The sequence below is a fragment of the Mytilus galloprovincialis genome, chromosome 8 (assembly GCF_965363235.1).
Source record: "Mytilus galloprovincialis chromosome 8, xbMytGall1.hap1.1, whole genome shotgun sequence".
Taxonomy (NCBI): Eukaryota; Metazoa; Mollusca; class Bivalvia; order Mytilida; family Mytilidae; genus Mytilus; species Mytilus galloprovincialis.
The window spans coordinates 50,390,963-50,403,630 of record NC_134845.1 but is presented as its reverse complement, the minus strand read 5'-3'; the positions used below and the strand labels follow the sequence as shown (position 1 = coordinate 50,403,630).

Genomic DNA, 12,668 nt, shown 5'->3' with positions numbered 1-12,668 from the left:
AATAGAATTCAGTTGAAATATAATTTAAAAAAAAACTGTACGCTGTACTTGAATAATATTTAGTGTTTGCTTTATGCTATGTCAACATAATGGGTTTAGCAATAACTCAAGAACTCTTTGATATTTAAAGGTATAATTGGATGCAAAGTTGAATAAGGAGACGTATCAATATATTTACACTATCATTCCACGATACATATATACTATGCAGTAAATGCAGGAATTTCAAACCAAATATTATATCGGATAGAACATAGACTATTCGTATTGGATTATTATCTGAATGTTCAATTCAGGTACTGTCACTCACGATTCAATTTCTTTTAAAATTTATCATTAAGTATGTAAAATCAATTTCATCATTAGACAGCAAAACATATAGTTCATGAATAAATGAAATACTAATTAAACAATGTTCTATGTTAAATGAATAGTGAAGATATCATCAACCGTAATTGTATCAACACATTAATTGTAATGTTTTATCTTAGCATTCACCAGGACGATATTGTAACACACTTGTGATACTTATCATTCTGAATAGGACAAACATGCTATCAGTTCAATTGCGAGACTTGCATATTTGGAATTTAGTGATTATTTTATGGTGTTTGATGGCATGTTTAGGAATACAACAGGCATGGTCAAAAACATACATCGTAGATTCAAATTTTAATGATCGTGTTGGTACTTCTAACATACTTCTAGAATTAGGATCCGTGTCTGCTATTAAGTGTGCAATATCGTGTTCCCAAACCAGTGGATGTGAATCGTTTTTCTTTCATCGAAACGATTTGAAATGTGATTTGGTCACTTCTATTCTGAATGATTTGACGTCTACAATTGTATCGGCTAACTGGCGATATTATAAAGGGAACACACCGGGTAAATATCATACATCGTATTTCTTATAGAGCACATATTTATCTGATTATTTTCAGTTAATCAAATAAATATTTTCGTTGTATCATAGATCAAATTTATTAGTTCAGTGTAAATCCACTTGTGTTAATATGTCTTTTGATTGAGTTAAGTCATTTCAATTGATATTTTATAGTATGTTTTTCTATGTTGTAATGTTTCACTATAGTTTCAGATAAGGGTGAAGGTTTAGTACCATCAAAACGTTCAAACCCGCTTCAATTGTTTGCATCTGTCATAACTTAGGAATATGATGTTCTTTCGTTGTCGTTTGTTGATGTGGTTCATGAGAGTTTCTCGTTTCTTGTTATCTATATATAAATATAAGACCGCTGATTTTCCCATTTGAATGATTTAACACTTGTTAATTTTAAGTTCTTTATAGATTGCTGTTCGGTGTGAGCCATTGCTCCGTGCTGAAGACCGTGTTTTTACCTATAATGGTTTATTTTTTATAAATTGTGACTTTGATAGAGAGTTGTCTTATTGGCAATCATACCACATCTTCTTATATCTTAAGCTTGTAAGCCCCAGTCCCACGATCGCACCACGCTCACCGCGTTCTTATATTTATTCAGATCGTGTGAAAGTCGCGGTATGAGCGGTTAATTTTCGTTGTTTTCACGATGAATCTACGTCTTCATTACGCTTCTACAACGATTCCGCTACGATTAATCCATGTTCTTATCTCGCTCTTTCGACGATTGTCATGATCCTACTACACTAATCACGTTCTCACTACGATCATACCACGAGTTATCTGATTGCAACACGATCTTACCACGCTTCTACTGCGATTATAGCACGTTCTTTCCAATATTATACCGCGATCTCACTACGTTTTTAGCAATAATGTCAACATGGTGTTATGTATTAATACTGTTCCATTCCTTCAATTTCTGATAAATACGTATATTTTCACGAAAACAAACCTGTGATGCCACTAAAATTTACCAACACTTGCACGTGGTTGTAGGGGTAGATGTTGAGGCTTAGTGAGGTCTGATAGTAACGAATTCTGATCCTGTAGAGATGTCGGACCGACCAATCAAACCTGAATCACAGCCTTTTGCTGGTCCATCAATCTTAAATGACGATGTTTTAGTGAACGATAGCAGGGATGACACAGATGTGTTAAGCATGGTTGTAGCGCCGTTAGAAAAAAGGACAAATAACACAAAAACAAACAAACTAAACCTCATGAGAAAATGACAATGAGCATGATGGTCGAAGTACGAACGTAATCAGGTCGTAAGAAGAGCGTGATAAGGACAGCACGGGCATGCTAGAATTGACTATTGTCTTGAACAGCGTGGTGTAAACGTGGTATAGTCGTAGTGGAAGAGTACTTAGGTCTTGGTGAGAACGTGATGGTCGTAGTGAGGTCGTAATAACGTCGCTGTGAGATCGTAGCGCAGTCTCTCCGATTATTATCACACTTATTTGCCACGCTCTTGCTACGATGGTATTGCGACCTTTGCGATCTTACTACGACCTTACTGCGCTCTAACTAAGCGTCTAATACGACCTGATTTTGCCACGACCACACCACGATTGTTTTGAACATGTTCAAAGTTGGCCATGCTCATCACGATCTTGAAGACCTCACCACGACCGTGATACGACTTTACTGCGATCTACGCGAATTCACTACGATCGTCAAAATTTTCATTTTATTACAGAACGTAGTGCGCCTATAGCTAGTGGGACTTTGGTATTAATGTAATTTTTTTTTCTAAATTGATACTTACATTAACAAATGATTAAGAAACATACTAACTTAACAAGCGCACTCTAAAATAAAGCTTAGTGTTATCATCATGTATATATGATTTATATAGGTTTCACACATCAGTTGTGGATTTCTTAAAAAGAAATGAATATTTTTTATATTTTCATAGCAAAAAGAAGATTTTTTTTAGAATTATGATTTCGCGATGGAACGTGCAAAAATATAGAACTAATTCGTTAATATAATGTTATCATCAGTAAACGAAAATGAGAATTTAATCTGGACACGTTAGTCCCGACGGCAACTGTAAAGTCGCAACGATGTCATAAATTTATCAAGATTTTTATAATGATATGAACTGTACTAGACACACGATAACATGTACAATTAATGTAGTTTTGAACATCATTTGTTGATTCAGAGATGATGCAAAAGGAAATATCACACACACCATTATTTGAAATGTGTATTTTTAGGCAAATTATATTTTTGGTGAGGACTTGATTCAAACCATAATATTGATTACAAATTATTAAAATTACTCACCTAAATCAACACTGGCATTAAATGTCTATATTATCTGACAGATAATTTGAATAAATGTATAGGACTCGGAGGTGCAATGAGGACGCTGAATTGCGATGATTACGTTGAAGTACGATTATCTACACCGAAGTGCAAAGAACCTTTTGCTGCGGTGCGATGGTTTAGCATAATAAAATTGAGAATGGAAATGGGGAATGTTTCAAAGAGACAACAACCCGACAATAGAAAAAAGAACAACAGCAGAAGGTCACCAACAGGTCTTCAATGTAGCGAGAAATTCCCGCACCCGGAGGCGTCCTTCAGCTGGCCCCTAAACAAAGATATACTAGTTCAGTGATAATGAACACCATACTAAACTCCAAATTGTACACAAGAAACTAAAATTAAAATAATACAAGACTAACAAAGGCCAGAGGCTCCTGACTTGGGACAGGCGCAAAAATGCGGCGGGATTAAACATGTTTCTGAGATCTCAACCCTCCCCTGTACCTCTAGCCAATGTAAAAAGTAAACGCATAACAATACGCACATTTAAAATTCAGTTCAAGAGTAGTCCGAGTCTGATGTCAGAAGATGTAACCAAAGAAAATAAACAAAATGACAATAATACATAAATAACAGCAGACTACTAGCAGTTAACTTAGATAACACTTGGATAGTGTTATGTTATTAAATACAACATCGATTTGCAGTCAGGAGGATAGGGTTGCAGTTGAAGGTTTCATGTTAACAAAGGAAAGGAATGAAACAGAAAAATTGCGAATGTCTTAAATTATTGTACACGTGGTTACAGTATTAATTGACTTAAACATGTTAAGCCGAGATTAACATGACTGGTCCCTACATGTATTTCTACTTTTAGTCAATCATATATGTACTTCGAGGACACTGTTCCGACATCAAGTATATATAAATTAATGAATAATTGTTGTGAGCAATTGCTAAGTTTTGTCATAATATTTCGAATTAATAAAATGAGATAGACCCTGATTAGTACTATTATAAAGACCTGCTTTTTCTTGCACTTTGACAACATATATTCGTAACCCGTATACTACTGTGCGCTAATCGGGGAATTGGCAAATTTATAATTATATTTAACAAAAATCAAATTTAAAGTATTTAGCTAACAACTGCTGTTGTCAAATCTTAGGGTACGACTGACAAAACAAATGGTCTGAATCCAGTTTTTGCCAATACCCTATAGTGTGAAATTTTATTATAACTTGATGGTTACAATTAATTACATTGATTTCCAAGTCAAATAAAAACCGATTATTTCACATGTGGAAAAAGGTTATTTTACTCCTCTGACGTCATACAACAAAAGGCGTTCCCGAAACGTTGATAACGTCGGATCAAAACAGGAGTAGAAAAGAATGTAGTTTCGAAAATATTCGATTTTATTTTTAAAAAAACGTTTGCCAATATAATAAAAAGAATAACTAATCAAGGAATTCAGATATCGAATAATATTCAACTCGTGACCGTACAACACTGATGATAAACTCATGCGCTACGTATACGCACATTCGTAAATTAATATGATGTTCGGTCACTCGTTGAATAATGTTCTCTATTTGAACTCTTCAATTAGTTATATTATGAATATAATTATCTGGATTGAAAGCGTCGAGAAACCTTTTTGACTTTTCTGACTCAGACAATCACCTAAATTCCCTCCTTTTTTAAAGTTATATGGTTGCCCCTTCATGATGTTCAAGTTTTCATTCAAAAAGCTCATGTCCTTATGCTTTTATACTCAATGCCACAGGCAGACCATCGCACTTCAACGTAGCTATCAACAACAAAGTTAACATGACAATGCCTCCTTAGCACTTCAGCGTGTTAACAAATGCATTTTAGCGTGTTAACCATCGCGCCTCAGCGTGACCATCGCGACTCTGAATCCTACAAATGCTTAAAACTTTTTGATGTTCTGAGAAAACAAATGTCCGAAAAGTATGACCTTTGTCATATATTCGCCTTCACAATATCACATTGGCAAGTAAGTACTTTAATGAATTATATTTTTTTAGAATTTCGAAATTGCGAGTTCGGATAATTATAGAATTACTATATCGAAAAATTCAAATATTGAAAAATATTCAACGTAGAGCATGAGGTAATGATCAGTGATGTTCGGTCACGAGTTGATTATTTTTCGATATTAATGACATATTTTGGGAAATCTCTAGATTATCCATGTAATTTAGTGTCCGTTATCTTTTTTTCCATTAATCACGACTTTTTTCTTATATTTTGATAATAACAAATAGTTTTATACATGTAAGCCATTAGTGAAAAGATAATATGATTTTTCCCCATAGCATGCATAGGTGCCAATGTTTAATACATAATAATTTCCCGACAAAGAAGTAGGTCCGGTAACGGCCGATTTTGGCCTCAAATTTCATGTCCATCTGAAGAAAGATTTTAGACACTTTTTAAACACTTAAGTGTATATTTCAGTTGATTCAATTAGTTTATGTGAAAGATTTCAATTGATTTAGTCATTAAAAACTTATCAAATATGTCAGAAAACGTTTCAGATGGTTTTTGTCAAAAACGAAAGTGACGGCATCTGTGTTCATCCTCAACCTTTATATATGTTGTGTATTATCAGCAAATGTAACAAACATTTCAATAGGAAGAATGAACACAAATGCTGCCACTTTCATTTAAGACGGAAACCGTCTAAAATTTAACTAAAATGCTATAATTGTGAAGATTTCAGTAATTTAGCATGATTTAATGAATTAAGTTCCCGATATATGTGCATTGTATTGTCAAAAACAGCCCATATTTATGTAGCAGAGGCATTCTACTTTCAAATAAATAACTAAATGTTTACATCTTAAAACAAGTTTGTAAAACTGCTATATTGTGGAGCCAAAAAGAGTCTTACTGGACCTACTCCTTTTTAATGATTTATCTCTTTAAAGACAAACGATACAAACAGTTTTAGAATAAATTGTTAGTTATTCTAAAACAGAGGAGTAAACAACCTTATACATGCTAATAACGAGTAGTCTATCACCAACTTTTTTCAAATGACCATTTTGACTTGCAAACAATGGTTTATAATTCATTTTGTTAACAAGTCCGTCGTAGATACTTGGAACTACAATTTGTTATGCCAGACGAGAGTTTGATGGAAGAGCAATTTAAGTGTGCAGTCTGAAGCTTGTAAAAAATCAAATCAGATTCCCATCATCTAATTGGTCCAACTTGTCTGTCATCAAATAGAAGCATTCACGTGATAAATGTTTCAATTATCAATTATCTACTTTATAGGTTGCATTTTGTAAATAAAGCTGATTGACATTCTTTTATGTTCATAGATATTTTGTTTGAATTGCCTATTGGTTCTCAGTTAGGATATCTATATACATATGGATAGAAACTAAATTAAAGTTTGAAGAAGACCTTTAGTGAGCCTAAGAGAAGGGGTAGTACGGAATTTCAGTTTAAACTATTAGAAGTTCGAGGCAAATAAATGGTGAAAGTATGCCGCAAAATCTTATATCATCTTAAGTTTTACTCTTTAAGATGAATTGTTTCACATATTAAATTTCTATTCCAGGATACATTGTAATTAAAAAGGTTTCTACATGTTGTAGTAAAACTGGCACGTTTAGCGCCATAAAGGGGATTCCTATAGGAAGTTGCATTGTATATATCTACAGTCATGCATCCTATAAATGGGGACTTTACTTTCAAAATGAATATGCATTATGTCTTCGAGTATTCATGATAGTTCAGATCAATTAATTACTGTCGTTGCTTTTCATGTATTTTACTGATTGCTAGTTTCAAAGCACTTTGATTGAATTTTTTAAAGTCAAGAAACATCAAATCAGCGTAAAAAAAGTTATTTACCATTTTATTCATTAAGCATATTGTTATTCTTGATAATAATGAAATTGTAAATCCCAAATGTTCTTGTTAATTTCTATATCTTTGACATTTTTCTTAATATAACGTACCTGCTTTGTCTAATAATACATGATCGAATAATTATGTGAATTGTTTCTGATCATCAACATTTTTATTAATAACTATATATATATATATTAGTTTTTTTAATGCCTATGGGGACACGAAAAAGACTGAAGTCTAAAAAAATAAGAAACTTTTGATTATAACTATTTGAAAAACAGACTTAAGCGATCATCATTTCTGTTCAATTCCTCTTCATGGTTTTCTAAGGCCAAAGCTAACGCCTTCTTCATTCTTTAAAACATAATAAGACATACCATCTTTATTGCTCATTTGTCGGGATCAAATTAATATAGTTTAAAGTAATATTCATAAAATATAGTTTTCTGCTTTTAGATGATAAAATCAATTTGTTGTTTTTTTACCACTATAGAAAATATGTACCTAAGGGATATAGGATCAACTCTTCATTATGTAACTTATCAACCAGTATTTAATATAATTTATTAAATATTTTATTCAATGTACGGGAATCTATGTACTATGTCAACAAGTTTTCATCGCGTGTGGTGTATTATAAGGACTTTAATCATTGCAAATATGAATAATTTATTAAACATATCCCTCGCGAGGTAAATTCCATTTCAAATAATCAAGAGGATGATATATGTTAATTATTATCTCTAATTGAAATCTACGAAATTAAATTATTTTGCACTTGCACATCGTTTTTGAATATGTAAAAACGTATGCGGATGGTATTTAACATGGTAAAATATTTTAACTTCGATTATACAAAGTAAGGCACGCAGAAACGGTAAACATTCAGAATTATTATACTTCAAGTTATAATATCAGATTTTAAGATTTTAAAATAATTATACAAGGGAGATAATTTACTTTATTCTTATTCATTGAGTTATTTGGGTTCTCTAGGGTTTATATTTGTTTGCTTCAGTAGAAGACAGTTTTGGGAATGTCCCCATGTTGACCAAGCCAATCTAAAAATTTATAATTCAACGAACAATGAATTTTATTTACATCAATCAATTTAAAATTTTAAATAAAAAAAAACTCAAATTGTCCTAATTTATTCCTGTTGTTTTTCTAATAACTGTTACTTTGTTATGTGAATAACTTCATAGTTAAGTAGTTTATCTTTCAATGGAAAAGTTGAAGACCATAATGATAAAACACTCAGAACTATAAATTAAATAACATCCAGTTGAGAGGGTGATATGCAGATTTATACCCCTCGAAAAAGCATTGTCAACCTCGGTATTTCCTCAGTGACAATGCGTCCTCGGGGTAACAATCTACTCTTTCACCCTCTCAGCTATGTGTAATCTATATATTGTCATTCTTTTATTGTCATTCTGCAGTCAGATGGGAAATAACTTGTAGTGTTTAATTTTTTGTTATCATACCAAACATAAACAGGGGAATTCAAACATGTCTGTAAATGATAAACATTCGTTTGATAATTTTGTTGTTTCGTAATCTCATACGGGGTAACATCACTACTTAATTGATTGTGTGTCGCTATTCATATGATTTAGATTATGAAAATTAATACCTTTTCTTTTATTGCGTACGTAAATATGTAAGAAGCGAACGAGAATCACATTCCGGGGCATTATCGACCAATATGAAATAGTCTCGGTAGGCTATATCAGAGGTGTTTTTCCTTTGATTCAAGTGCATGAATTTTAGGATTCAATTCATCTTATATAGACTATGTGTTTACCTATATTATGTTATAGAGCTTTAATATATTTGTAAACTTTTAAATTGCAGACTAATTTTCATAAAAAAGTCGATTGTTAAATGTTCAAATACAAGTGAATTTGCTTTATGCATGAGAATAAATTCCGCCCAAAAAATCATCACAAAGATAATTAGATATATTTTTTAAAGCAGTATTATGCATCGTTGCCTGCAGTGACATTGTTTTAAGCAAATATCCTAAAATGAGCAATGATTTAATCGAAAAGAGAATGTCGAGTGCACCTTTTTGTGTTTGGGCGCGTTTGAGTTGTTTTATCCGTCTTGAAAATATATGAAGCAAAAATATTTGATACATCATCTCGCTTTAGAATCTGTCATGTTATACATTTATATTAAAGATCCTTTAATAACATTGAAAATACTAAAAACTAAAATATCGATTACGTGAAATACCTTTTTAATGTGTATTAACAACAGAGTAGGTGCAATCGAATAAAATTTGTACTTGACGACTGACTTTACAAGTGGATCTTATCAACCCATATCTTTAAAAAAAATATATTTGTGTGTGTGTGTTATCTAATTCTATTAGTATTTATCCTCTTAATAAGTTTCTTCTGCCCTTCTACGATACACTTAATTAGATTTTTAAAAATGTTTAATGAACTTTCGAAAAGTCCACCTGATAACCGATCAGACAATAGTTTGAAGTTGATCAAATGCATAAAGTACAGTAAATGCTGCTCAATCGCTAGCGATACACGTGTCTTTTAAAATACAACTAGTATATAAGGATACCACTGATGATATGTGGTTAAATTCATAGATATACAAGAGCTAAATTAACTGCATGTCATCTCTAAAATTGCTGACAATTTTATATCAAAATCAACTAAATTAATTCAAATGTATCTTGTTTTTACTTTCATATCATCATTTTGGTTTCCAGTCACCTTTTGATTTTCATTTCAAATCATTGTTTTAAAAAGGGCTGATTTTATATTGATCATGTATTGTGTCACCGTACAGTCGAACTTGGTCTTTGGGCAACTTTATTAGTTCTAGGCTTCGTCTCGAAACAATAAAAACTCGAATAGTTACTACTTAACTTGAACGTAATAATATTAAACTAGTGTTAAAATACCAATTTAATAGCACTTATTATTTAACATGAATCGTCAAAGATACACATAAAAAGAAAATAAAGTACATACACAAAAAAGTTAATTGACAAAAAAAAAATCCGAGGAAAATTCGAAACGAAAAGTCTGTAATCAAATGGCAAAACAAAAATCTCAAACTATTCAAACAAATGGATAACAACTGTCATATTACTGACTTGGTACAGGAAGTTCAAAAATATTGACTTATATTTTTTTTACATGATTTAATTTCCGGACGGCCTGTTTTGTTGCGTGCAAATTGTGTAAAGTTTTAAGAAACAGAATATGCATGCTATATTGAATATAACCTTGTAATTTTTTTAAATGTATTTTTTTTTTCATTTTCTATGACATTTTCTTCGACAGCGCAATTAGATATTCAAATTAAAAATTACCAAGACACTAGAAGGAATAAATTAAACCCTTGTAATGGATTGCTGCAGCATGATAATGCATCGCAGGTCAAAAACAGGGCATAGAAAAAACCAGCAGAAGAAACAAAAAATAATGTGAACACTCTAAATAAAATACAACACACCAAAGCAAACACACTGTTTTAAATCATTACAGACACAAGCTTAAACCGATTAAGCCCAATCGTACTAAAATGAATGATTATCTGTAACATTACTGAAATCCTTGAGTTCGTGTTGTTTATTCTTTAGTTTTCTATGTGGTGTCATGTGTACTATTAATTGTTTGTCTGTTTGTCTTTTTTTCATTTTTAGCCATGGCGTTGTCAGTTTATTTTCAATTTATGAGTTTGACTGTCCCTTTTGTATCTTTAGTCCCTCTTTTAGGAAGACTGCGTATATTATGTGCAAAGTACATTGCAAATTAAATGCCTGTATTTTTTAGATTTCAACCGTATTTTAATTGGATTATTGAAATCCTGTTTAAAGCTAGCTGGAAGTGAACCTGAATATAACATTCTTGGTTAGATAAAGAATGATAAAGTAAGGTTTCAACACTTCACTATGTTTAAATGCACTTAATTGTATCTCGCTACAGGAACAATTAAAAATAACATATTTATATGACAAGATTGATGCAAAGCGACAATCTTAAACCAGCAAATGTGAACAGAATACTTCGAGAAAGTAAAGAGTATATATATTTATTTGTTTATTTTGGTATTATGACAAAGCTATAAACCGAATTAAACATAAATCTATGTTGTGATTTTACACTATTAGCTCAATGTTCGGTGAGAGTCAAGGCTCAGTATTGAATGCCGTACTATGACCTATACTGGTTTACTTTTAAAAATTGTGACTTGTATCGAGAGTTGTCTCATTGGCACTTATAACACATCTTCTTATTTCTACTTAGTGTAATCAGAGAATACACAATAAAATATATTTTTTTACTTACAGTTGTGACCTGTACCAATAGTGTAACAGTTGTTGGGGCAACATTCACGCCACTGCTGACTAACGCCACAGCTGGTGATATTATACCTTATCAATGTGTTCCAGGATTTGAGTCAATTACAAATACTGGAGACATCAAATGTCAAGGCAATGGAACATGGTCAACTCCTAGTGATCCGTGTCAAAGTAAGATAACAATAATCGTACAATGAACCCTTAAATTTGCCTACCAATAAGTAAACTTTCATTGGAATATATATATATATTCAATGGCTTTATAAAAGGACAGTTTCTACGTTATAATGTCTTATTCCCGTATTTTCTGTTGAATCTTTAAAATAGCTGCATATCTAATAACAATATTAAAAGGTATTAAATAATTAATAGCGACACAACCCCCACCTCAAAATGACGACACAAGCATTTAGTATCTTTTATGTTTTTAATTTTCAATCACTGAATTTTTTACTTTTCTTCAATTATGTGTTTCAGTATTTTCCGTGTGTACGTCCTTCATTACAATAATTCTAAATGTTAATTCAATATATTTTTTCTAGAATGTGGTATGTACAGTGCGAACTACGAGACAAGAGCTGGGATGTATTTCTTTCCTCCGCAGACGTTAATGTCATGGTATCCTACTACAACCGGGTCAACGACATCCATTACCGCCACCTATTGTAAAAGTTCATGTACAAGTAGACCTGACTTCACATGTGTGGCTGCATATCATAAACCAGGCTTCTGTCTTCGTGTGTGGATCAGAATTGAAGAGAATATTAACCTTTACGCGCCGTATTACTATAACAACACGGATTACGTCGAGTTTATAAGACTTTGTGTATGACATTGTGTACAGGAAATTGTATCAACGTAATATGTTAATGTAATGTGAAAGATTTTACCCATACTAAACTTAAAAGTTCTTAACTAAAAAAATAAAAATAAAAATAATGTATTCAGTATTGACACATTCAAATTGCTTTGTAGCGACTGCATGCATTATTCAATCCTGTCACGGTCCTTTGTTGATCACGATTAAGTTGTCTAACAAGGAAATGGGGATTATAGACAGATTTTGGTTTACATATACACATGGAAAAAAGTATTGCAACACCTTGATTTTTTAAAACTTGAAAAATCAGCGTCTTTTTTTGGATGGAATATGATAAAAATCTAGTAAAATAATTTTGAAACATAATTTGTTTATGATAACATTGGCATTTAAATGAACAAAAAATGAATAAAAAAAATGTTTTATCT

General features: G+C 31.8%; 1 protein-coding gene across 1 annotated transcript; it reads left to right on the top strand.

The window, feature by feature from the left end:
- The first annotated feature begins 518 nt into the window (after positions 1 to 518).
- Positions 519 to 12,345, top strand: LOC143042143 (uncharacterized). Its single transcript, XM_076214397.1, has 3 exons — positions 519 to 885; positions 11,409 to 11,591; positions 11,963 to 12,345. Exons 1-3 carry the CDS (start codon positions 552 to 554, stop codon positions 12,250 to 12,252), a joined length of 807 nt encoding a protein of 268 aa, XP_076070512.1. The 5' UTR covers positions 519 to 551; the 3' UTR covers positions 12,253 to 12,345.
- The last annotated feature ends 323 nt before the right edge of the window (positions 12,346 to 12,668 follow it).